Source organism: Carex rostrata, chromosome 30, assembly GCF_964058835.1.
Source record: "Carex rostrata chromosome 30, lpCarRost1.2, whole genome shotgun sequence".
Taxonomy (NCBI): domain Eukaryota; kingdom Viridiplantae; phylum Streptophyta; class Magnoliopsida; order Poales; family Cyperaceae; genus Carex; species Carex rostrata.
Genome location: NC_135947.1, coordinates 61,520 through 87,697, shown reverse-complemented (window position 1 = coordinate 87,697; position 26,178 = coordinate 61,520). Strand labels below are relative to the sequence as shown.

General features: G+C 34.5%; 3 protein-coding genes and 2 long non-coding RNA genes across 7 annotated transcripts; 4 read left to right on the top strand and 1 right to left on the bottom strand.

The window, feature by feature from the left end:
* Positions 1–321: 321 nt before the first annotated feature.
* On the top strand, positions 322–877 carry LOC144546579 (bidirectional sugar transporter SWEET7c-like). The gene is made up of 3 exons (XM_078295111.1): positions 322–459; positions 558–677; positions 773–877. The coding sequence occupies exons 1-3, from the start codon at positions 322–324 to the stop codon at positions 875–877; spliced, it is 363 nt and encodes a 120-aa protein (XP_078151237.1).
* A 4,447-nt stretch (positions 878–5,324) lies between these two features.
* Positions 5,325–9,173, top strand: LOC144546960 (uncharacterized). Of its 3 annotated transcripts, none has more exons than XR_013508925.1 (6): positions 5,325–5,629; positions 5,728–5,814; positions 6,272–6,357; positions 6,540–7,828; positions 8,235–8,590; positions 9,015–9,173. It is a non-coding gene; the product is annotated as an uncharacterized LOC144546960 (long non-coding RNA). The 3 variants fall into 3 exon arrangements; XR_013508926.1 differs by lacking the exon at positions 9,015–9,173 and having other exon boundaries at positions 6,540–6,610; positions 7,708–7,828; positions 8,235–8,994; XR_013508924.1 differs by lacking the exon at positions 9,015–9,173 and having other exon boundaries at positions 8,235–9,002.
* A 4,467-nt stretch (positions 9,174–13,640) lies between these two features.
* On the top strand, positions 13,641–14,986 carry LOC144546578 (uncharacterized). Its single transcript, XM_078295110.1, has 2 exons — positions 13,641–14,345; positions 14,498–14,986. The coding sequence occupies exons 1-2, from the start codon at positions 13,773–13,775 to the stop codon at positions 14,984–14,986; spliced, it is 1,062 nt and encodes a 353-aa protein (XP_078151236.1). The 5' UTR covers positions 13,641–13,772.
* Positions 14,987–19,562: 4,576 nt separating this feature from the next.
* Positions 19,563–20,808, top strand: LOC144547063 (uncharacterized). Its single transcript, XR_013508983.1, has 2 exons — positions 19,563–19,700; positions 20,500–20,808. It is a non-coding gene; the product is annotated as an uncharacterized LOC144547063 (long non-coding RNA).
* A 2,767-nt stretch (positions 20,809–23,575) lies between these two features.
* Positions 23,576–25,519, bottom strand: LOC144547029 (Pentatricopeptide repeat (PPR) superfamily protein). The gene is made up of 2 exons (XM_078295633.1): positions 23,904–25,519; positions 23,576–23,855 (listed from the first exon to the last, which is right to left on the bottom strand). Exons 1-2 carry the CDS (start codon positions 25,446–25,448, stop codon positions 23,709–23,711), a joined length of 1,692 nt encoding a protein of 563 aa, XP_078151759.1. The 5' UTR covers positions 25,449–25,519; the 3' UTR covers positions 23,576–23,708.
* Positions 25,520–26,178: the final 659 nt, after the last annotated feature.

Genomic DNA, 26,178 nt, shown 5'->3' with positions numbered 1-26,178 from the left:
TCCAAGTATATTTTATTGTAGAGATCACATCTAATGGTTTGGATCGACGATTTGGACTTTGAAAATGTAGAAAATTGTTGTTGTAACTCAAAAATTGTTATAACTTGATCCCTCCTCTTATAAATATTATCAGTTAGATATAAAGATATGATCTTACTACTACTACGACTAATAATAATAATAATAATAATAATAATAATAATAATAATAATAATAATAATAATAATGATAATAATAATAATAATAATAATAAAGTTATCACAATAATTACTAAAATTGATAAGTCAATGCAGGTTACTATATATTCTGGTGATGACTGTGATGGCTTTCGCATTCATCTGTTTCTTCTCAGCTGGGATTCTTAATTTTGTGCACCCTCTCGAGAAAAGACTGGAAGTAGTTGGGATATTTTGTGTTATTTCTGGGGTTGTGATGTATGGTTCCACCATACCGTCTCTGGTACAATTTTATTTTATTAATTTATTTTATATTTGCATATTTTGTATAAAACTGAAATATAGAAACATAAAAAATATGGTTCATCTATGTCACAATAGGTCACAGCATGGAAAAATAATACGACTGATGATGTGTCTCTGCCATTCATAGTGGTAGGATTGGCAAACTGCACCATATGGCTGATAAATGCCACCCTCCAGGATGATCTATTTATGCTGGTTAGTTTAGTTGTAAAAATTACAATTCTAAACTTACCGTTTTATTTTTAGTGTACATTGTAGAGACTAACATGATTTTTTGTTTAAATGGGCAGATCCAAAATGGATGTGGTGTTCTCGTCGTACTTGTTCAATTAGCAGTGTATGTCTCGATTCGCATGTGCCTTTCTGCCTCTCAGGCCCAGGCCCAGGCCCAGTAGAGCCTATATTATCACCACCGCCTACTCGCTCGATTTTATTTTTGTTCATTACAAAACTTTCACGTACTGTTGCTTTTATATTTTATGTCTGTTAGAATTTGTTAATTGCTTTTTGTTACTTTGAGATTTTGTTACTATACAAGTATAACATCTGATCTTTAGTGAGAAAGAAGTTTACATATTTACTTGAATAAAAAAATAAACTTCTGCATTAACTCAAAAGAGAATCGGACGGTGGAGATCTGGACCGTCTGCATCTTCCGCATTAACTCAAAAGATTTCTCTTCTAAGTTTAATATATTAACGCACGTTCCGTTACTGCAGAGATACGAATTCAGATAGGGGTGTTCAAATGGTCTGGTTTATTTGGTTTTTAACCGAACCGGAAAGATTTGGACGAAACGGTTCGGTTTAGTTTTTGGGGTTATTTGGTTTCTTTAGTTTGGTTCCGTTTAGAATTTTTGAAAACCGAACTAACTGAACTGACCAAATCAGTCAAATTACATAACTCTAAATTTTAATTTTCAGCCGCCAAAGGGAGACCCCACTCGCTAAGATAAAAAAAGAATAAGAATTTCAACTTTCAAGTTCTAACCCATCTCTATTCTTTTTTTATAAAGGTTGGCATGGGCCAGGGGCTGCCATTAGTCCATTACCATGAAACCCCCAACCCCTATCTTTCTCTCTCTCTCTATTTTGCGTGCTTCACATTTCCGTCGTCAAGTGAACAATGCCATTCTCAGCACCTGAAATTTCTTTTTTTTCATTCTTCTCTCCTTAATTTTTTGGATTATCTCCTCTTTAGTTTTCAAGTTTCATTCAGATGGTCATATTTTATCGAAATTTTTAAAAATACCATTTTTCCAAAAATAATAAATCAAAAGACCACAATTCTGTGAAATTTCGAAAAATAGCATGGCCGCATCCCCTAGGTGCGACCACCTTTTTTCGGGGCGCATCCCCGAAATGCGGCCACCCTTTTTTTTTTCTTCAGGTTGAACTGCCGCACGAGAAGGCAAAAAAAACAAAAAAACAAAAAGGTGGCCGCATCCCCTAGATGCGGCACCCAGAAAAGTGGCCACATTTTCTAGATGCGGCCATGCTATTTTTCAAAATTTTACAGAATCATGGTCTTTTGGTTTATCATTTTTAAAAAAATTGTATTTTTAAAAATTTCGGCATATTCTACACTGTTTTTCTTTCTTCCTTCAATGGTTCGATCTTGTTAAGATCTTGTTAACTAATAATCTGAAGAGGAGGGTTCAAATGCTTCCATTTTTTGTACCTCCATTATGTCTCCATTTTTAAAAACTTAAATAACTCAAAGTTTAAAACTTAAAATTCAAAATAAAATCGTCAGATGTAGGGGTGCACAAAAAATTCGAGATTCGTGATTCGATTCGAGTTCGATTCGAAAAAGGTCGACAAAAATTCGATTCGAAAGTGATTCGGTTCGAAATTAATTCAAACCAGTTCGATTCGAAATTAAATCAATTTCGAATTCGAACCATGGCAGGTTCGATCGAAATAGATTCGCGAATTGCAAAGGTTCGAAACTCTGGTTAACACGGACCGTCCATTTAATTTACAATGAACAAAAGTTTCGCCAGTACTCTTTCTCCCGCTTGCTCTCACTATCGCTTAAAACCTAAACCTAGCCGACTTTGCTCTCCTTCGCTTCTCCTCCTCTCAGTCTCACTCTCACGGTCTCCTCCGCCTCTCCTCTCAGTCGCCAGTATTTCTTGCTCTCCTCTCACTCTCGCCAGTCGCCAGAATTCTTTCCCCTCTCCTCCGCCATTGCTCTCCTCTCTCCTCCGCCGTTGCTCTCCTCCGCCGTTGCATGAAAAGTAAGATTTCTAAACTAAAAGCTAGCTACTCCAGTAACTACATCGGTACAGCAGTAACAGAATGAAAATTTTCATTTTTCCCCCTTTTCTTTGATGGTTTAACTCCCTGTTGATTTTCATTTTTTTCTCCTTTTTTGTTGATTATAGCTGTGTGCAGTGTGCGTGCTAAGGTAGCCATCTGGACCAAGAATGCCAGCAATGAAGCTGCTCAGGTATTTATTTATTAGTGATTTTTTTCCTATTTGTCTATTTTTCAGTACAAAATATTGTCTTTGGGGCCAAAATTTCAAGTACAAAATATTATCTTTTTCAGGGTCTTTCAAATATCTTTCATTTTCAAATGTTTTTTGTTATTTAGTAGAATTTATGACTATTCAGTAGCTCTCAAGTAAGGGAAGACAGCCACTGTTGAAAAATGTCATTGCTCTTTGCACAAAAATAAATAAAATAACACTGAATTTAGCAAGTAATGCGTACAGGCTTTCAAAAATTGGTACATAGTGACACCTCTTAACATTATGACCTGATACCAACATGTACCAATTTGGTTTGGTACCAGAGCAGTACATACTGGTACTGGTACAAGACAGAATTTTTCTATTTTTTCTGAAAAGTAATGACCATAGTCTCATAGAGGACAAAACAGCAAGCATTTTGAGTCTCATACTGGTACCGGTACAAAACAGCAAGCATTTTGAGTTTTAATTACCTTGTTTTAATGATGCTTTTTTCTTGTTTTCTTTTGGTCTATTATCTAGATGAGCATTGCGAGGCAGTGGAAGGAGATTGTTGATCACAAGGAAACAATTGCTTTCTTAGTGCATGTATGTGCTTAAAAAGAACTTTATTTGTTGCAAATACATAAATAAATAACTTCATTTTTTTTTACCAACCTGCTGAAATATTTTGATTTTAATATATTAGTTCCTTTTCTAAATGCAGCTGTGTGTAGCATGAATTGCTAAAGAGAGATCCGAAGAAGCGGAGGCACGAGCAAAAGAGCTTGAGAAACAAGTAATATACCAATACCAAATCTGTCTTAATTAATTGTTTTTCCGTGGGATTTAATTTGTTAATTTGTTTTTCTGTCTTAATTAATTGTTGGTGACAGATCTGACCAAATCTGATTTAATTTGTTAATTAATTGTTGTACTACAAAGTGATAGCTGATTTCAGTAGGTTGTATAAAAAAGCCTAAAATGCCTAAAATGCTCTGTTAAAATCTTCAATAAAATGCTTTATGTTATTTATTTTTGTTTACATGACTAATTTTGTTTACATGACTAATTTTGTTTACATGACTCTTAGAATTGTTATTTAATTTTCAGGTGGCAATGTGATCGTTCAGTTGGTTATTTAGTATTAATTTAGGGACAAATTATTATTTAGTATCAATTTGTGATAGTTCTGTTGATTTAGAGACAAATGGTTTTTATTTAAGATAATATTTGGGTTTGTAATAATTCTAAAACTATTGTGATTGTTTTGATTTTGAATTAGATTGTACTTTGTTTGTTTCGAAAGCATATGTGTAATCAATTTCGAACTGCTACCTCAATTTCGAACTGCCTCAATTTCGAACTGTGTAATCAATTTCGAACTGCCTCAATTTCGAACTGTGTAATCAATTTCGAACTGCCTCAATTTCGAACTGTGTAATCAATTTCGAACTGCCTCAATTTCGAACTGTGTAATCAATTTCGAACTGCCTCAATTTCGAACTGTGTAATAAATTTCGAACTGCTGTGTTCATTAAACTAAATTGCTCTCAATTTCGAACTAATTTCGAATCAAATCGAACTAGTTCGAATTATAACGAACCAAATTCGAACTGGCCTTCTAGGTTCGAAATCTATTTCAATTTCGAACTGGGTTTGGTTCGAAATTATTTCGAATTCGAATTCGAACTAGGACAGATTCGATTTGGTTCGGTTCGTTTGCAGCCCTAGTCAGATGTGATTTATGTTATTTTATCTATGTGCTCATAAAAAATTATCACATTTTGATTTTGCTTTTATATGAATCAATAAGTTGAAAAATCAACGTCTAAAAATCATCCACATTAGTATACATTTTTACAAGCTTAAGATGACAACCAAAATAACATTGAAATGCCATAATTTTTTACACGTACATAGATAAAATGATATAGTTCATATCCAACGGTTTTATTTTGAATTTTAAGATTTAACTTTTGAGTTATTAAAGTTTTTAAAAATAGAGGTACAAAAAATGAAGGCATTTGAACCCTCCCCTAATATGAATATGCGGTGAAATTTTTATTTTTTGCTGTTTTGGGTTCAACTGTGCAACTCTTTTGAAATCTGTTCTTGTTTCAACAATTTTGCTAGAATGACCCTACATTTTAACATTTTTATACCAACGACTTTACTTCGGTTTGATTCGAATAAACCGAAATTTGTTTCGGTTTAATTAGTCGGTTCTTAATCGGTTTGGTTCGGTTCTATTTTTAAAAACCGGAAAAAAGTTTGGGATTGATTTTTTTACTTCGGTTTCGACCGAACCGACCGTTTGAACAGGCCTAAATTCAGATATATTAACGCACGTTCCGTTACTGCAGAGATACGAATTGATCTCTCTTCTCAAATTTCCCGATCACTCTGAAAGCGATTTTGTCGCCATTATTCCCAAATCTCTCGGTAGTCGGTACCGAGATCAGACTCGACCTCTCCCCTACGACAAAATTCTTGGCCGCGCCAGACCTCATCTTTGGTCTACGCCGGACCTCCTCACTCCAACAGCCTCGATCGATAAAATTTCTCGATCTGTCCGTGTCTCTCTCCACAGCCTCGATCCATCGATCGATCAATAATCAGTCGCCATGCTCCGATAGAACAATGGCGACGGAGGAAGCGATAAGGAGATTGCCATGGCGACGGAGGCGGTCAGTGTTCAATAAATTCACGAAATGAAATTCCCTCTTTTTGTTGTTTATGCTTTGTCCGTTCAATTGATTTCGTTCTTTTGTTCCTTTTTACGAAGGTGTACCTAATACATTGAATGTGCTACATAACCTCTATTAGTTCCTGGTTTGGTGCTATGCCTCTTTGGTGGTTGGTTTGGGATCAGGTATATTATCTATACCCTTGCGCTCACCTCGTACTTTTGAAAAATTCGGCTTAATTCTTTGTGTTTTCCAACGAAAAATTATGTTATAGTCCGTGAAATTTATTCTTCTGGTTACAAGTGGAAATCGTTTAACTCTAATGAGATTAATTGATTCATTCCAGTGATACAGTACTGAATTAGCCCCGACTAATTTCAAGTAATAGAATAGAATTGAATTTTTAAATAATTGCCTTCTCTGCACTCGAGGTCACTCTTGCAATTTAGCTTCAACTAATCATCGGTTTGGAATCAACTAAGTTTGAGTTGTATAGTGGGTTAAATTAATTAATTTCTACTGAGCCTTTGCATGCCAATTTTGAAAAAAAATCAATCTCTGCATCAATTGTCCCTAGATTGTGTATTTTTTAGTGAGTTTGTTTCCCCCCTAATATATTGTGTATTTTTCATTCAACTTTAGCATGAAAGAGATTTTACATTCAGAGAGGCAGTGTCAAAGGTGTAGGAGATGGAAATACAAGCTCTCAAGGATCATGTTTTTCAAAGGTAATTGTATCCCTGAGAGACAAAGTGCTGGCCACACTTCTCTGTCTCTGCTGCTCGTGAACTGTTTGATTAAATTCTTCAAAGATTCTGGCTAGCATTTGTTCAACAAGTAATAACCTTACTGATAGTAAGCATCCTCTTAATTTGGAGAAACATTAATAAAATTAAGTGTTATTGTGCAGGTTTTGCTGTAAATAAGACCGTGAAATGGAATCATTTAATGATACTTACGCTTGAGGTGACCAAGTTCATTGTGAGTGGTTTATACAAATTGCAGTTTTAGTAACTTTAGTGCTATTTAGTTCAACTTTTAGAATTGCTTATACTTCTGATTTTGTTACCAGTATATGATATCAGGATGAACTTGGTCATCTTGTTCGTATGAACTTGATGGATCGGATTCATAAGAATGAAGCTCCTATCCTACAATTTTGCATAAATTTTGAGTAAAAGCTTTTGCTTAATTTACATTTTTGTTGTGTTGTTCAATTTATTAGTGCCATAAGGAGCTTCCTGTTTGGTAACTGGCCAATAATGCACCTTTATTAATTATGATATGTTATTCTTAGGATGAGGAAATTAGTTATCCAGAGAACTGAAGAACATTCTGTGTTTTTGTGCCGAAAAAATATAGTACGTCAGATTTTGTGCATGGATTGATAGTGTTTTAATCTCAAGTATATCTTATTTTTAATTCATTTCTCACTTTGGCCCTTGAAACACGTATGTATTTATTTTGAGTACTTTTTATTTTATAAAATTGTTGAGCATTTTAAACAAATTGGAGATTTGGTGGCATGTTTATAACTGAGATTGTTCGAACTTGAACATTTTCATTGTTTGGCTACCTACTCGATTCATTTCTCGCTTTGGCCCTTGAAACCCGTATGTATTTATTTTGAGTACTTTTCTTTTATTAAATTGTTGAGCATTTTAGACAAATTGGAGATTTGGTTGCATGTTTATAACTGAGATTGTTCAAACTTGAACATTTTCATTGTTTGCACGGATCGAGTAGGTAGGCATGTTATATTGAAATGAATTTCTCTGAAATCCTGAAATTGGGATTGCTTTGGACTAAAATTCTTCTAGTGTGATTAATATTCTTAATTAGCACTGTATCTAGGGATGTCAGCTGAAACCTTTTTATCTGACAAACTAATTGAAGCTTCTGTGCTATGGATCTATGATTGAATTTAAAAAGTGGTCTGTTTCTTCTGTTGGATCTTCATCTGGGACCTCAAAATGGGCCCAATAGAATTTATGAATTGGATTTGAATCTACTTTGCCGGCCGCAGGTTGATTTAGGCTTGCTTCAGGTTAATAGATTTCCAGTCAATACTGTAACAGGTTTAGGTGGGTCAATTTTCTGGCGCTCCTCGGTTTGATCACTGATCTGTGTGAGCTGGTGTTGACTGTCTCTGGCTTCATCCGACCTGGTGCTATCGGTCTCGATTTCAACGATTTCCAGGTACTTGATGTTAATTTGTATGATGAAGTGTCGTATAAGTAATGTATTTTGATCTTTATTGGGAACCGTAAGAATTGATGTGGTGAAATTTGCTAGTGTTTATTTGCGGGGTTTCTAATTTGAGTCTACAAATTTTACTATTTTATAGCATTGCTTTTATTCGTGGTTAGGTTTCCAATTTGAGTCCACAAATATTACTTTTCGTGTGTTACTGAAATTAACTTCTGGGTTATTGACCATTCGAAGTATATTTATACTATAAATCACATCTGTTCCCCTTGGAATTTAATTCAATGCCAAATTCATCCAAAACTCTCTGAAGTCAGCTAATCTCCATACCTTTAAATTACTAAACCTTTTAATGGGGGTGTTTCTAACTCAAGTTTCTAATATACTTTTCTTACAGAGGAAAGAATAAATGGCTGGTGGGTTTCAGGTTTTGCACCTTGTCAGACCCTTTTTGACATTTCTACCCGAAGCGCAGAGTACTGACCGAAAGATCCCTTTCAGAGAGAAAGTAATCTACAATGTGATCTCTGTTTTCATTTTCCTGGTTTGTTCCCAGCTCCCTTTCTATGGGATCCACTCTACAACCAATGCTGACCCGTTTTACTGGATGTGGGTAATCCTTGTGTCGAAACATGGTACCGTTGTGGAGCTGGGTATCATCCCTACTGTGACATCTGGCCTTATCATGCAATTGTTTGCCGCTTCCAAGATTATAGAGGTTGACAACAATGTCAAAGAGGATCGTGCACTCCTGTAAGTGAAAGTCTCCATGTCTTAAATGAATCAGATTTGAGCATCAGCTGTACTAGTCAATATTAAGTAGATAATACCAAATTTATCACAATACTTCTCAGATATACCTGGTATGTAATATCACAAGTCAGTGAAAGTATGAAAATGTTGCATGCTATTGAAAGCAGTAAATTTTGAATATAGTTCTGAAAACCTTTTTATTCTTGAACTTTGTGTAGGTCTTTAAGTAATTTGTTATGAGCAACGCAGTGTTGTATTTGAGAGTTCTTTTTTCTTGGTATAAGAATATTTATATTTTTGGCAGCAAAATAAAGATACCCCAGCGCATTATGGGGTTCAATCTTTGGTAGGGAAGCATAGAATGAATTGCATTTTGTTAATTTGTTCAATAAATTTCACCACCTTCCTCTGTCTCTCTCTCCAGGTTTGAGTACCATGCAGCAGATGACCTGGTAATATTCTTAGTAATGATTCGTGTTTTGGAATGTTGATTGTGCATTAGTCCTGTGTAATACAATCATAATTCTTACTTGAACAAAACCATTTTCTGGTGAAAATTGAAATTTTGTATGGAATAGAATGTATGCCGCATGAACTTCTCTTTAATTATATTTGGATCTAATTTTGGTTGGCATGCTTTACTGGGTGTAATTTTGTTTGTGTGTTTAAAAGGTTGTATTCTCGGAAGGTTCTGTGAATTATGATGCATTAGGATCATGTATTTGTAGGCCTGCTAATGAGCGAAAGCTCTGTACATGATCAGCCCGGATCGAAATTCAAATATATAAAGCATTGTTCGTGATCGGCCTGAAATAAAAGACTTATCCGTTCAGTTTTGTTCAGATCACCCGAAATAAAAGACTTATCCGTTCAGTTTTGTTCAAAGCTGAGCTCTATTCAGAACATACCAGCCAACAGGGCTGAACTGTGAACAACCAACTGAGCCTTGCTTTGAACAACTTATGGACAGCTGCACTTATATGAATCGCTGCGGTGGTTTTCAGACTAGGCCACTTATGAATAATATATGGCAACTAAATATAGCCGATTTTGAATTATTACTAATTGTGAAACTGAAATTTTGAATCAGCGAAAAGGGGAGGTAGCACAATTGGCTAGGAAAATGTCCTACAGTTGTTATATCCAAAGGTCGAGAGTTCGATTTCCCCTCACGAACCTTGGTAGCTACTACCAGGTTTTCAAAAAAAAAAAGAAATTTTGAATCAGCAACTAAAAAATCCACTAATAAAACTGATTAATTATAACCTACTTTGAAAGAGAAAAAGACAGTTACATAATTCTACAAAATACAAAGATCAAACAAACCTACCACAAAATACAAAAACAAATAAGTTACGGTTTGAATTTATTTGTTGTTTCAAATCACATAAATAAGCACAAATACTATTAGTACATCCTCATTACTTGTGGCTGCCCCTTAAACAAGTTTAAACAGCACATCAGATGCAATCCCAAAACCTTTTGACATGGCCTCTATTAGCTCACCGGTCACTTTGTTGAGCTCCAGCGAATAGTCGTCGATTGTATCCCTAAATAAATTTTGAATTTTGGCAGATACATGTGACGTGTGAAAATCTTCCAAAAGTAAATAATATAAGAAATTTTTTTGTTATTTCTTTGAATTTCAAAGGGGCAATACCAATAATGTGATAAATAGTTAATTACCTAAAAATCAGAGTATTGGGTGGTCAGAAATGCAAGTTTCTCTGATTGACAGGTTGGGTATTGAGGGTAGGGGTGTTCAAATAGTTGGTTCGGTTGAAACCGAACTAAAATAACAAAATTAAACTTTTTTCGGTTTTTATAAATAGAACCGAACTGAACCGGTTAAACTTATAAACCGATTACGAACTAAATCGAACAAACCAAAGTAAATTTTGATTTATTCGGTTCAAACCGAAGTAAATCTATTAGTTTCATTATTAACGAAAATTATACATATTCATACACAAGTTGTTCAATTACATACAAAATATATAAATCTTATAAAATATTTAAACTAAAATGAAAGAAAGAAAACAATGATTGAATCAAACAAAATATAAACCATACTTGAACCAATATAATTCGGTCAGTTCAGTTTAGTTGGTTTTAAAAAGTTTAAACCGAACCGATTCATTTAAACCGAAATAATTTAAAAAATTCAACCGAATTGATACATTAAAACCGAAAACCGGAAAACAAAACTATTTAAACTAAACAAACTGAACCGTTTGAAAACCACCAATTGAGGGACATGTCGTCCCATTCTAACTTAGATAGCATCTATGTATTTTGGCATAAATTTTGTCTCCAGCCATCAACCATGCCTCATATTGTGGGAAATAAATTTGCTAAGATCTAAGGGATTATAGGGTCTACAATTTCAAATCCAACCTTTCATTGATTTTGAGATTCATGCATAAAAAACAACTTTTATTTAAAATTTTGAGAAAAGATTTTTGTCCATTACCTTTTGTCCACTATCTGTCCACTTCATTATCTGATTCCCACTTTTTAATAGTTTTTAACGGTCTCCTTTGCTCTATTTAAACATGTCGTAACTTTTCGAATTTCATTTTTCAAATTTCTGATCAGATTCCGTTTTTTGAATTTCTCTCTCTCTTTCTTTTCTCCTTGCTCACTGTCTCCCACTACTCTATCTAAATTCCAAGATCCCAACCTTCTCTCCATTACTCAACTTCTCCGCCTTGCTTAAGTATCCCGTGCTGCTCCAATCAACCTCGCCCTCGACATCGCTGGAGGTAGCGGATCACTAGCCGCAGCGCTCTGCCATGCTTCGAACACTACTGTCCTGACGACCAATAACTCCAAACGGGCGGCAGCGACGGAGTACAAGCATACGACTACTCGTCTGCGCTTTATTCTCTAAGAGAGGCGACAGAGTACGATAGTACGAGCGTACGACGATCTAAGAGAGGCGATCTGGTGGAGAGAGATGAGAGTGAGGCGATCTGGAGAAGAGAGATAAGAGCGAGGCGATCTTGAGCATAATCGGATTATTTTACAGTATTCACTTTGTAGTTTTATAATATGCATCTTGTGGTTTTACAGTATTCAAAACAACTTGTTTATTTACTAATCGATTTAAGTTTCGTTCCTTCTATTAATTTGAATTGATAATAATGATTTCCTTGCTTCTATTAAAGTTTCATTTGAATTGATGTAGTCTCAGGCGTGTATGCATTATATGAACATTGATTTGAATTTTAATTGCATCACTTACTGTTCAATAACGGATCTCGCATTATCTCGTAATTATTTCTTTATTTATGTTGAATTTTGAGATGGAGGAGATATGAGGAGATGATGATATGAGAGAGGCGACATGGATGAGAAATGATAGAGAGGCGATATGGAGTATTGATATGTTAATTTTGCAGTATTTTCCTTGCTAATTTTACAGTATTCATCTTGTGGAAATCTGGAGGAAAAAGATAATAGAGAGACGATATGGAGTATTGATACTGGTAGTTTCAAAGTTTTATTTAACAATGTGGTTGTGAATATTTGACTATATTGATCTTGTCTATAGACACACATAAATACAGTTCATTGTATGCAGTAACAGATCTAGCATTTTAACAGAGATTTTATCTGAATATTATTCGTATGTTGTTATTTCGTGTTATTGTGTATTCACTGTTTTTTACAGTACATATATATCTGAATTACAAGATATATGTAATATTTTACAGTATATGGCACATTAAATTTGTACTGGTAGTTTCAAAGTTTCTGGATGTTTGAAAATTTTAATTACATTTTTTGTAAGATGTGTTATATAAGTTACAGCATTGAGTTAGTAATTTTACAGAATTGACGCAAGTCAAATGAAAGTTTTCCTGGGTGTTTGAAAATGATAATTACATTTTTATATTATTTGTTACATAAGTTACATCATGGAGTTAGCAATTTTACAGGATTGACACAAGTCTAATGACAGTGTTCCTGGATGGTTGAAAATGATAATTACGTTTTTATAATATTTGTTACATAAGTTACAACATTGATTTAGCAATTTTACATGATTGGCGCAAGTTAATTTTACAGCATTGATTTTGCAGTATTAAAATTTACAATGAGAGCCTGAAGGAAAAAATTATGAAATTAAAAAAAAATTAAAAATTTATAATTTTGAGGAAAAAAATATTTTCGAGGTTTATTTTGAAAAAAAAAATGCCAGTTGTAGATGTTTTCCAGGTTTAGAATGTTTTAGAAGTTTTTGTAAAATTGTCATTAACTGTAAATAACTGTCATTAACCGCAAATAACTGTCATTAACCGTTAGTAAGAAAAGTACAGTTGGTTGCCAAGTAATTCCGCACGAAATACAGTTAGTTTGCCAAGTTGGCCGAGCTGCAAACTGTTAATGAAAGTTTCTGGATGTTTGAAATTTTTTATTACGTTTTTTATAAGATTGCTTTTACAAGTTACAGCATTGAATTATTAAATTTACAGAATTAGCGCAGGTCAAATGGCCGTTTTTCTGTGGAGAAATGTTTGTGGACAATTAGACACTTCCTAAAATTTTAGTTAAACTGGTCCTTATTTACGAGTGGCATAAAATAAAGATTGCTTAATTAATTACTGAGAAAAAAATAGTAATTCATCCGGAATTCTTTTTAAAGAGTAAATTTTTTTAAAAAAAAAAGCAAGATTAAATCTTAAAAAAGGACGTTATTCTCTGTTTCATTTCATTTTCTCTAACACAAACAGATGATAAAAATAACAAAAAACAAGTGTCAAGAAATTTTAGTCTGTCTAGATATCAAATTTCCATGCCTTCAAAATGTATACCACCCACTTCTTTTTCTCTGAAATTTTTATTATTAACCAAAAAAATTCCAAATTTAACGTAAAAAATTCCAAATCTTTTATTTGGAATCTAATTATTATAGCAATCCATCTTTAGTATTTTTCATTTTATCCTTTAAATCAACTAAAAATATAAATTCAATTTGAAGTGCTTCTAAAAAAAGATAACATATATATTCAGGTTTCGTTTAATATTAAATTATCCCAATGAAGTAAAGGAAATCTAATTATAACCAACTTAAAATGAGCATTAATTTAATTCTGTGTACCGAGGTTCCAAATTAAGTGCAACTAAAATCGTATAAATATATAGACCTAGAGATTGTTCAAAGTCTCCTGGTTCAATGGCTCCTTTGTTCTTTATTTTTCTTGTCTTCCTTCTGAGCTCTACTCCATACTCCGCAGGCCGAAGCATCAACATTAACATCAATTCCTCCACATTGCTTCAGTTCTCCAGTCTAGCATGGGACCCAATTGCACAGCACTTTGTTGCCGGATCCAACTTGGACTCTGCTGTCTATGCCATCCTCGAAACAGGCACCGTCAAGTGCGTCATCTCTAAACATTCTTCTAATAACAGTATTACTGGCATCTCGACGACCGCTGTAGCTGTTGATCACGTACGTCAGAGGCTGATTGTTGCCTTCTCAAATCATTCATCCGTTGCTGCTTATGATTTGAAATCATACGGGAGAATTTTTGCAGTACCTTTACCGGAGTTGAATGGTGGCCCTGGTGGCATTGCTGTGGATTTGGAGAGCGGAGAGGTCTTTGTTACCAGTGCTCGAAGAGGGATTGTGTTGCAAGTCGGACCCGAAGGAGATAGATGGAAAGTAATTTCAGAATTTAAAATTCAAGGGAATCAGGGGCTCGGTGGGCTTGTGCATACCAGTAATGGATACATCATTACTGTTCAGGTAAAATCTAGGATTTTAATTTCATATGAATTATTATTATATTTGATGCAATTTTTCCAACGACACTCAAAACGTACAAAATTATTAAGAACTTGATTTTTGTCTTTGATAACAATTTTTTTAAAAGCATAATTTTTTTTTTCCCTTTACAGCCAACTACAAAAAAAGTCTTCAAAGTGGATTATGTAAAGAGGACGGTTGAGGAGGTTTTGTCTGTAAATGGTGCAAATCTGTTGGCACAAGCAGGCCCAGCCATTGTACTTCGAACCAACTTATCCATAGCCATTGCTACCAGCCGTACAATTCTCTTAGTAAAGAGTGCTAAGAGTAGCTCGAGAATTTTCGAAAAAAAAGATAGTCCCTGGGAACAAGCAGATGTTATAGACAAAATTAAGGTGGGACATGGAAAGACAGTAGTTGCAGTAGCAATGCGAGAAGGCACAACATTTGTATTGACCAAGTCACAAGGAGGGTATATGATACAGGAGGTAATTTGGAGATCAAAGTTTTTGGAGGACTTTGAGACTTGGGGCTTATTTTCTATTTTCTTGGTGTGTCTTCTTGTCATGTACTGGTATTTTTGGCAATGGACCAATGGTCTGGAAAAAATTAAAACATTTCAAGTGTATGGTGTTTATTGAAAGTCAGAAGGTTAGACGCCTGCTGACAATTGTATTAATAGAGAAAGAAAATTAAGTATGTACAACGCTTTCTAATATTTAGCTAAATTAGCTACATTTTATTTTTTTTGGTAGGGTTCAAATTATTTTCATGGTGTTTTCAGATGCGTGTGAAGTTTAATTGTTTTGTTGAGTTGGCCAATGGAATTAAAGAGACCGTACGTGTGATCCTTTCTAGATGTGTTCTCTCTTCCCTCATCGGTCACTATAATAAAATAAAAACTTAAACAGAAAGTCACCAAGAAAAGATGAATAAAGTGATTAAAAAAAACATGTGTAATTTCTCTCTCATGAGAGGAAGGGCACAGAAACCCAGAATACACCTAAGCAAGCCAAATTCTGCCAAATTGAAAATAGAGCAAAGTTCTTATCTAGAATTAGCAGTATTAATATAATTATTCTGCCGCTTGTTAAAGGTAGAATATCTCTGATTCTGTGTTATGCTTGGAGAATATCTCTGTGTTATGGTATTTTATGACATGAAATGTTTGCACTAAATTGATTTATCAATAGAAGATCTCGGTGAATTGACACACGACCTAAACCGTTCGATCTAGAATATACGGACCAGAACGCATAGAATGACATTCTTATGAGTGAAGTGAAGAGGAGAACAACTCACCCAGGGGTTTAGGAGTTATAAGCACGGTATGGTGTCACTGTAAAGCACGGTGCATGTGCTTGTTGAACACGCCTTTTTCCAATGTTCCTCTCTCGATTCCAGGGCTATAAATTTTGATCTTAAACTAATTATACACATAAATTTCAATATTTTGAATCCCAGTAGATTTTGCATCTCCCTCAACTGAACTAGATTTATGTGGCGATGGAAACTTGATTTTGGCTTTCGCCAAGGGCTATTTCTAATCTTTATTATGGTTCAGTAAGTATATATTACCAACTTAGAGAAGTTAAACTCTCATTTCTTTTTTCGAGGAGAATCATATCAACAAATTAAATTAGGCTCGAAAATAAATCATACTACACTATTTTCAGCTCAATTTCATCTCGATTTGCCCTTTCATAAAGGAGAAATGTTGAAAATGGGATTTAATATTTTCAATTTTTCTTTCAAATTATGCTAAATATTAAGTTATTCATCAAATGAGACAAGCAGTTATTCAAAGAATATCAGCATTTGTGTAGAAAAAAAAAACTTTTGTTTGTTCACCAATTTTATCTGGCAGAGTCACGGAGGAGAGATGAGAAAAAAGGAAATAAAATCATTGAAAGGGAAGACGGGGGGAGGGGGGAGGGGAGAGGGAGATAAAATTAGAGTCCACAAAGACATTTTGACAAAAAATTTAGAAGGATGGTAGTTTGTTTGATAACTTTTGAAAGGAGAGCATTTTATACAATTCCCCGTTCTGAAATATTATCATTATTTATTTCAATAGATACAGTAAAGCAAACTTATAAACACCTGGTTTCTAATATCTGTCATGAAATTACATTTAAGAAGTTCATTTAGATACCAGCCGAAGCTCACTGCCCAATTAATGACATAAAATATAATTAAGGATTGGTAAATGATCCTACTAAGCAGAGGAAGCCCCATGCCTTATTACATAAAAGGCACATTTTGTTTTAGAATAATTATTTCTGTATCCGCGCTACAGTACCCGCATTTAGAGGAATAATGTATTATGATCCCCACTAATTATTATTCTTAAAAGATATTATATAGTCTCAACTAATTATTATTCTAAAATTCCAGCAGCATCCTTTCAAAGCCTCGGCACTAATTCCGCATCAATATTTCTCTAACAAAAATAGTTGACCTCATAAAAATAAATACTTCAGTGCATAGATATAAATACTTTCAATACTTAGATATTAATACTTTCAGTGTCATATGTAAAAAGAGGAGGGATCTAATTACAACATTATGACAGTTTAGGTCCCCACAAGCAATTATGTAAAAATTACAACATTGTTTACTATATAGATATAAATATTTGTGTTCTTTGAACTATATATTTCAAGATTTGACTATTAATATTAAAAAAAATTTATAGATTTGGAACGATTGCGGTCCCCACAAACAATTATGGCAGTTTAGGTGCAGGTACGACGTCAGAAATTTCAAAAAAAGGTGCAGGTACGATTATTTAAAAATAATTAATTTATCATTTACATTGTTTACTATATAGATATAAATACTTGTGTTCTTTGAACTATATACTTCAAGATTTGACTATTAATATTTTAAAATAAAGTTACAGATCTGGAACAGTTGCGGACCCCACAAGTAATTATGACAGTTTAGGTGCGGGTACGACATCATAAATTTTTAAAAAAAAGTGCGGGTACGATTATTTAAAAATAATTAATTTATCATTTACATTGTTTACTATATAGATATAAATACTTGTGTTCTTTGAACTACATACTTCAAAATTTGACTGTTAATATTAAAAAAAAGTTACAGATCTGAAGTGCAGTTATGATAGTTTGGTCCTCACAAACAGTTATGGCAGTTTAGGTGCGGTACTGTGCGGATACTGTAGCGCGAGTACTCATATCAGATTCCTTTGTTTTAATCATTTTTCTATTGATTTTTTTTTAAAATAAAAACCATGGAGATCGATGCATGATCGGCGCTTCTGAGTCAACCAAATGGACGAACGATAAGTTACGATCTTCTCGGTTTTAATCTACGAGGTTTCCAATGTTGGAAAGCACATGTATGTGTTAATATTTTTGGTCTTCAATTTTTTAGATTTTTTTTTTCTTGCGCTTGAACTTAAAAATGAACTTAAGGTTAAAATAAACAACAATCCTTTCGCAACTGAGACTGAATTACTGAAATCGTATGGATTTCGCGTGCTCTGGAAGTTATGCTTCATAGCGGTCTGAATTTTAAGTTAATTATTAGTAGATTGGGTTGTTTTTTAATTATCTGGACATTATGAACTATAATTGTTTTCTTATATTTTTAAGATTTTGCGAATTTGTCCTCTTTTGTTGTTATTTGTTTTTCTATTAATAAAAAAAATCGGACATAGATGAGATTCCGCTTAGAATATATATTTTTTATATTAAATAACGAAGGTCAGAATTAGACCGATTTTTGTATTAATAGAAAAAAAAATGATTGATAATAGTTAATGAATTTGACATATTTCGAATATAAGAAATCCATTATGATTTATACCATCACGTCCAGATTAACAAAATCAATTAAATCATTAATTAACAAAACAGTAAAAAAAAGAAAAGAAAAAAAGAAAGAAAGAGAAGAAGATGTTACTGTCTATAATGTCTGGACTTACAAGAAAATATCAAACTTGAGAACTTAGAACTTTTTGCAAGGGCAATTGTGAGGATGTTAACGTCTTGATTTTTGTTGTTGTTGTTGTTGTTTTTATAATTAGGAATTTAATTGAGTCTGCTAATTTTAACGTTATAATTTATAACGTTTCGCCAGACGTTATAAACAATTAATGTTTTCTTATATTTCACTATTGTTGATTTTTTTTCTATTAATAAAAAAAATCGGCAGAATTAGATTTTCTGGCTGACCAGTCAAACAATTTTTATATTTCTTAATTAATGTCAGATGGAAATTCAAGCGGTATCAGTTTTCTAACTTTTCTTGCTTCAAAACTATTTTTATATTTTGAAACTCAGATGGAAATTGCGTGTACAATGGTCAAAGAAATTGTGCAGCGTACAATGGGCCGTTTATTCTGATTTGACAAAAAGATGGTTATATCAATTAAACTTTTAGAAAATAAAATTAAACTTATTATTTTTTTTATTTTTTTTGGAGTACACAGAATTATTATTTTTTAAACATATTGTTGTTAATTAAATGACGTTTAAAAAGCCTTTAAACCGATTATATCATAATTGTCACCTCATCTTATAGCCTATAAAATTGTTTATAAAAAGCTTTACAATCAATGCAAATAATAATAAAATATGAGTTCCTAAAGTAATATCATGAGTGACGGAAAACCAACTTTTTCCACAAAAATTGACCCATTTCCTAAAGTAATATCATAATATACAATAAAACCCAACTAATAAAAATAGAAAATAGTAGAGATATTTAATTAAGATCTAAAAATCAATTTGCCCAAATTTGAACTTTGAGAAGGAAGAGGAACTGTTGTCCTACTTGGTTTCTCGAGGACTACTTCAGCCTAATGTTGTGCAAGAAAGGACTATTGGGCAAAGCAGTGGAATTGATTTTTTACTACCATTATGAATGTTGTGACGTGTACTACCATTATGAATGCACTATGCAAATTGATTTTTTAGTTTTTACCATTGCTGATTACTATTCAGGGCCATATCTTGAAAAAGAGACGGTTGAGGCCTTAAGGAAGCCCCTCATGTGCAGCCAGATGATCAATCATTAAATAATGGTCCGATGCATCCAATTACTAGCTCTAATTAAATCAATTTCTTAATTTGGGCCATGAAGAGACCTATTGCTAAATTGGGCCGAGAGATTCTTCGCAGAATACGTTCTCTGAAACTATATATGAAACAAAGTACAATACTACAATGGGTGTTCAGTACGAACTACGAAGTGCCTCACACTACAGAAAGATGAAAAAAAAAAAGAATATTTTTGCAGACCGTTTGTTTTTGTTGAGATCCGCGCAAGAACGAATCTCTACCTCTTCCTCTGACGAAGGTTTCCCTGATTCTCTCTGATTGGGTAATTCAAAATCTTATAACTTCAAATTTGATATTTGTTCTTTTCATATGGACAAGTACAAGGAGGCAATTCTTGGAAATTATCTTTCTTTCACACAAATAGGAGGAAGAATAGGAGGAACAGGGACAACATACTAAATTTGAGAATTTAATGATACAGAATATGACATTCATGGGGAAATAACACCCATGAATTGCAAATAGCACCGGAAATAAATATGTTGTTAATAAGTTCCTGTTATTCTGATTCCAACCATTGATTTTCATTGAGATTTGCTCATAGAAAAATTTGAACTGTTGGGATTGGAATACCAGTCTACCATATTGATTCATTTTGTAAAGATATTTTGTTGTTCAGACTTTAATTATTATATCTGGAATTTATTCGGTTGATTTTTATGAGAATCTGAGATGATTTAAAAATAATAAAAAAGATCCGTTCAGGATGTTTAATTGATATGTGTTCCCTGTTGTGCCCTTGGATTATGATCAATTAGACAATTAGGTATACTCCGACTTAATTGATTGAACTGGTACTAAATTCATATTGAAAGAAATAGTTAAAGGCAAGAACCAAACCTGTCTTGTTGTATATGATATAGACTACAGAGCAATAAGAAGAAAGCTAAATTTATTTCCTTTAAACAGATAAAGTTGGTCAATGAAGCTGAGTTGAGATTGGTTAGCTAATGAGATACTGGTTTATTATGGGGCAGCATAATTATGTGCATTTTAAGGGCCAATGTCTAAGTTTCTTAAGAGTTATTGTGACACTAATTGTAAATTTCATTTTGGACAAGGGTCTGCTGGAGCCATAGCTGGAAGGGTAGAGTATCGTAGAACTATAGAACCTGTAGATTCCCCTTGATCATTCTTTTGGTTGCTTTCTGGGATTAAAGGCAAATTATTTGAGAGTTAGATGTATTTTGTATAGGTTTTTTTGTGTAAGATCGGGGGAAGTACTTGTTGTTGTAGAAGATAGCTTAGTAAAATTGATGCTGGTATGTGATGCACTAGTAGGTAGTTGATCTAGAATAGATGTAATGCAGAACCCTTTAACTGGAACATGTATGATTTTCTTGTGCTAAATGAACTGGTTTAACTGGATACTTATTGACTCATTGCGGCTGATTTACATTATGTTATAGTGTTATCAACCTTGCCGTGACATGCTACTGTCCGATGATGGAATCATGTCTCATATTATGCTTCTATGGGGTCTTGCAAAAGAATAAAGAAAGGAAGATGAGCAGTTCAAAAATGTTGTACTGTCACTGGACATACAAGCTACTACTTTATCTCATGAATTTCAAGATATTTCTTTGCATAAAAGACTCTCTGTCGTGTCTATAGCCTCAGAAACGAATAATATGAGACGTGATTCCATCTCAGGATGAGGATGATGCTTCTAAGGATGATGGATGACCCCTACAAGAGCCTCAACCTCTTCCTTGGCTCTTTCAATCAGATTCGACGCCTTTATTTTTTCTGGCTATGTATTTTCATGAACAAAGTGTTTTTTAGAAATAAATTAGCCATTTAACCTTGTTCACAGTTGAGTTGTGGATCATCTCATTAGTGATCCAGAGCCTTTCTTCATGAAACTACTTTCCGGCCTCTGCCAGCTTTACTGTCAGATTGTCCCATGTGTACACATTGTTGTTCTCCTTTAAGACTTGTTCGGATGTTTGAGCTCAAAATGGGAACCGATGGGTTTGATGGTAATTTGATTTCTAAATCCTATACCCGTTCGGATGCTCAGTTTTTTCCCAGCAAGTTCCTTCCTTTCTTCCCATATTCCTCCCGAGAAAACGTAAATTGATGGGAAATCGAAAATTCAGTCCGACTAGATTTTCATTTTCATTTTCCCAACGTAAATTGAGACTTTTGTTGACTGTTGCGATTGAACCAAGTTTCTTAAGAAAAACTGTTATAAATTTTAGTCTTATATATCTCTTTCTATATATGTATATATATCATGTCTAAAGACCTTTCTTAAAAAAACTATAGATATTGGTTCAATAAAACATACACAAACAGAAAATACATTGAAAACATATCAAATAATAATAAATATATAAAATATTCTGCAATAAACATGCTAATTTAAATACTTCTTATTTAACTATAAAAAATCTTTATATTTTATAAAATAATAATTAAGAAGTAATATTATATTATTATTTTATTTATTTATTTAATTGCATTATTGATAATATATTAATAAAGAAAATTGTATAACATTAAATCTTTTAGAATGAAAAATAGAGTTTCTCATAACTCATCCCACGGTACAACTGAACACTCAATTTAACACATTCTCATGATTAATCCCATGCGTACTTGTATCCGTGGGTTCCCATTTTTTCAAAAGTGAGTTCTCATTCCCATCAAATCCTATCCCGTGTAATTCCGTGACATCCGAACAAGCCCTAATTAATGTCTTTATCACATCACCTAGCATTAACAAATTAAATTCTTTGTCAAGGTCATAAAAGCAAAATAATGTTCAGAACTGAAATATGATCACAGGATACAACTCGTTATCTATTGTTAACTATCATTAAGAAATTTATTTGAGCAGGATAAATATATTCGAGTAATTCTATAGTCCCAGTTTTAAAGTACTTTGAACCTTGTCGCCCATCCTGAATAATTGCCATTGATTTCAAAGGGCAGAAAAGTCATTTTCAATAATATTATAAAATTGAGTATCTTTTATAATTAGATATCTTTCTAATCACCAGACCTATGCATTTAGTGAAAATACATTTTCGATAAAAATGAAAAATTGTTATATTAATTACCCGAGTCCAGAATAACCACTGGATGCACACCAAGGTAGGACATACTGGTAAGTTAGATATACACAAGAATCACCCAAAAAGTTATTCATTATCAGGTAGTACAGGGAATAACAAAATAATTAGATCATCTTAAGATTATGCATAGGTGCAGAGGAGGACAAGCTATTGGAAACGTATCCATAAAAAATAGATAAACTGAAGTAGTATAGTGTCAACCTGAGATCTAAATCTTAAGTCAAACAGTATAACCAAGAAAGCTTGAAAGTTCTTCCAGTCGGTGGCAATTAGTGGACAAACAAAAAATCTGCCCAGAAGATTGAAAGATTGTGTTATATTTGTCTATTCTCGTTTTACCAGCACTGAAAAAATAGTCAATTACTTGAGCTTCATGTGCAAAACATATAAAATGTGAAAGTTTCCTTTATTGATCCTCAATTTGTGCAATCAGCACCCAATGAGCCAAGTTACAAAATACTCGGATTCTTACCAGACTATAACGGTACTCAAATTTAGGTAAACAAGGTGCCTCTCCAAACTGACCCAATTTGCGTCAAAATACTACTCTCTTAAACGTATCTGATATCAATTCAATTCAATTTTTGCACGAGATCTACTCCTGAGCACATTGGAGAGAAGACGCGGTCGAGATCTACCTCCAGGAGCGGAAGTGCTAAACTCTTCCACCTCCATGAAATCCAGGAGCGAAGCAGGAGGCGGGAGGTGCTCGCCTCTTCCAACAGCAAGGCCTCTGGCGAAGAGGGGGAAGACAATTGGGCAGCCGCAAGAGAGAGCTTTGGGTTTCGGTGAAGGGAGGTGAGATCAAGAATTAAAAGAGAGAGAGAGAGTGGGAATGAAAGTCGGGTACGGTTAGAGTTGTTAAGAAGTGAGTAGTTAGACGGTGAGTAGTTAGAAGTGAGTAGTTAGACGGTGGACCATTCTGGGTAAAAACCAGGTAAAAAGGTTTGGGTAAAAAAACCAGGTAAAAAGGTTTGGGTAAAGAAACCTTTTCTCATAATCAAATGCCATAACTAAAGAGGTAATAAGTTAGAATATAAATACAGAACTGCTAAGCACATACAGTAAAAATAGTACATAATCCTTCAATGAAGATCTTTAGACATTTCTTTTTAGCATCCACATCCAGGTGTTTTATTCTGGTAATGGAAAAAATCACACATATGCTAATAGTCTTTAAATTCTTCCTACTTTGATTTTTCACTATGTATTTGCATCATACTTGTATTGACCTTAGCTAGCAATCGATTAGCTCTCTCCAAATCAGTGGCCATTGTGCTCTTAGTCACACCCGACATACTCGATTCTTTTAACACATCTGACATAATTCGTGCCTTTTGAATGATACTCGATTCTTTTAACACATCTGACATAATTCGTGCCTTTTGAATGATTGATCTTTTCCCCGCTTTATCGCAATCTCCTTCTGTATCATCCCCATAACTGTCTGGTAATTTGGTCGAATGTGGTACCGAGTCCATGAAACAGGTCAATTTTTCCTTCAACTCCTTTAGACCTAATCGTCTTAGTTCCTTGATTAGCATCCTGTATGTAACATACTGAGGTACAATACCTTTCTGAAACATTTCTTCAAACACTTTACATGCTTCTTCGAATCTTCGTCTTCGGCACAGCAAGTGCACATGCATGGTGCTAGTTGCAAGGTCAGATTCAAATCCATTATTGTTCATTTCTTTTATCATTTCTGTAGCCAATTGCACCTTGTCATTCTCACAAAGCATCTTGATCAGTAGGTGGTACGTTAACCGGTCTGGTTGGTACCCTGAATCCACCATCTTGGCATAAAGATTCATGCCTTCTTCGACCTTGCCATACCTTGTAAAGAATAAAAAGAAATAATTGTAAGTTGTGGCAGTTGGAAGGATCTCTCTCCTGATCATCTGCTTTAGGATGTCACTGGCGCCATCCAAGTTGCGGTTTTTACAGAAGCCCTTGACCAAGGAGTTGAAAGTGGATATGTTCGGCGAAACACCATACATTGGCATTTTCTCGAGCATGGCAAGTGCATCCTTAAATTGGCCACCCTCGGCTAGTGAATCCACAATAGGATTGCATGTGTAATGGTTCGGCTCAAATCCAGACGAACTCATCTCTTCCAGAAATGTCAATGCTAGCTCAGGCCGGCGCATCCGGCAAAGACCATCTATCAGTGTGCCATATGTCACTACAGTGGGCTCCACACCACTCTGATGCATCTGATCCCAGAGCTTTTCAGCCTTTTTGAGTTGCCGCAAGCGGAACCAGCCATGAAGGAGGATGTTATATATCTGAACAGATGGGACCCACCCATCAGTTTTTTGTTTTTGCGCGACGAACTCAGCTGCATGCCTTGCATGACCTTCTTTGCACAAGGCATCCACAAGGAGATGAATCGGGTCTAGCTCGAGCAGCTCAGTCGGGGCAGGAGGAGAGGAGATGGATTCAGGGTGGCGAAGGATGAAATGAAGAGTGCGAACAGCAGAGGAGGGGAGACCAGCACGAGAGTACCGGCGAAAGAGAGGTGCGAAAGAAGAGAGAGGAGAGGGGGAAGAGAGGAGTAGAGTCCAGGCGGAGTGGAAGGAGCGACGCTGGGAGAGGAGGTCGACTAAGGAGGTGAGCAGGGGAGGGGAAAGAGAGGGACGGACCCAAAGGGAGAAGGAGAGGATGGAGGGGGGAGGGAGAGAGGAGAGTGAGGGAAGGAGGGAGGAGACGAGAGAAGGGGTGGGAAGGATATGAGAATCGGAGAGAGAGGAGGGGAGGTGGGATGGGGGTACGGTGCGGAGGAGGTGCAGGATAGAGGAGATGTGTGGATCAGAGGGCTCTTCAGGTGGTGATGGGGGAGGAGGATTGCGGGGTTGGGGCGGGAGGTAGATGTGGAGGGGTTTTCTGGTGAGGGATCGGAAGGAGTCAAGCCGCCTGAGGGACATCCGAATTTGGTAGAGGTTTTAGAGGAACATCCGAATTAAGTTCGCTCCATTTCGCTAGATGCATACATGTACAGGATGTGAATTCGGCAGGCAGTGTCTAAGACTAAAACCCTTCTCTTTTTTAATTTCTTTTGTTTTGTTCTGGCAGGAGGAGCGCGGAACCTCTCAGATATCTCAGAGGATGCGAATTCCTCAACTTCTGTGTGACCGATCGACGTGTACGGTGCTTATTCGGGGGATAGCGCAGGGTCCGGTATTATTTGTGCTTTGAGATTAGTACAGAACGTATTTGAACAGTTGAGATTTTCCAGAAAAAAAAAAAAACTCAAAGTTTGAGATATCTCATAGGAATATAGGATGCGAATTCGTTTTCTACTGGCTCTGCACTTTTGAGCTTTTTTTTAAGCATTTCTGTACAGCATGTTTTCTCTGTAAAACGTGAACTGTTTTATATGTTAATGAAGCAAATGAGAGCAAATAAGATCTTTGATTCTTATTTTTCTTAAAAAAATGATATTTAAAATATATTTACTATTTATTACAATATTATTATATATATTTTTTAAAATACTATTTTTTTTATAGAGAATATCCATTGATTCAAAGATTTTGAACTATAAAAAATAGTGATTTTCTACTTGCCTATAAAATAGTAAAAAATATTATTAAAATATATAAATTTTGATTTTCAAACCCATTTTATTAGTATGAATATCATGTTAAACGGTTT

Bases quoted from the DNA above. Each gene is read 5' to 3' on its own strand.
- LOC144546578 (XM_078295110.1), top strand. From the start codon at position 13,773: ATGGCTCCTTTGTTCTTTATTTTTCTTGTCTTCCTTCTGAGCTCTACT. The intron at 14,346-14,497 runs GTAAAATCTAGG...TTCCCTTTACAG, and splicing joins GATACATCATTACTGTTCAG to CCAACTACAAAAAAAGTCTT.
- LOC144546579 (XM_078295111.1), top strand. From the start codon at position 322: ATGGCTTTCGCATTCATCTGTTTCTTCTCAGCTGGGATTCTTAATTTT. The intron at 460-557 runs GTACAATTTTAT...ATGTCACAATAG, and splicing joins GTTCCACCATACCGTCTCTG to GTCACAGCATGGAAAAATAA. The intron at 678-772 runs GTTAGTTTAGTT...TTAAATGGGCAG, and splicing joins AGGATGATCTATTTATGCTG to ATCCAAAATGGATGTGGTGT.
- LOC144547029 (XM_078295633.1), bottom strand. From the start codon at position 25,448: ATGTCCCTCAGGCGGCTTGACTCCTTCCGATCCCTCACCAGAAAACCC. The intron at 23,856-23,903 runs GCACGAATTATG...ATCATTCAAAAG, and splicing joins AAAGATCAATCATTCAAAAG to GCACGAATTATGTCAGATGT.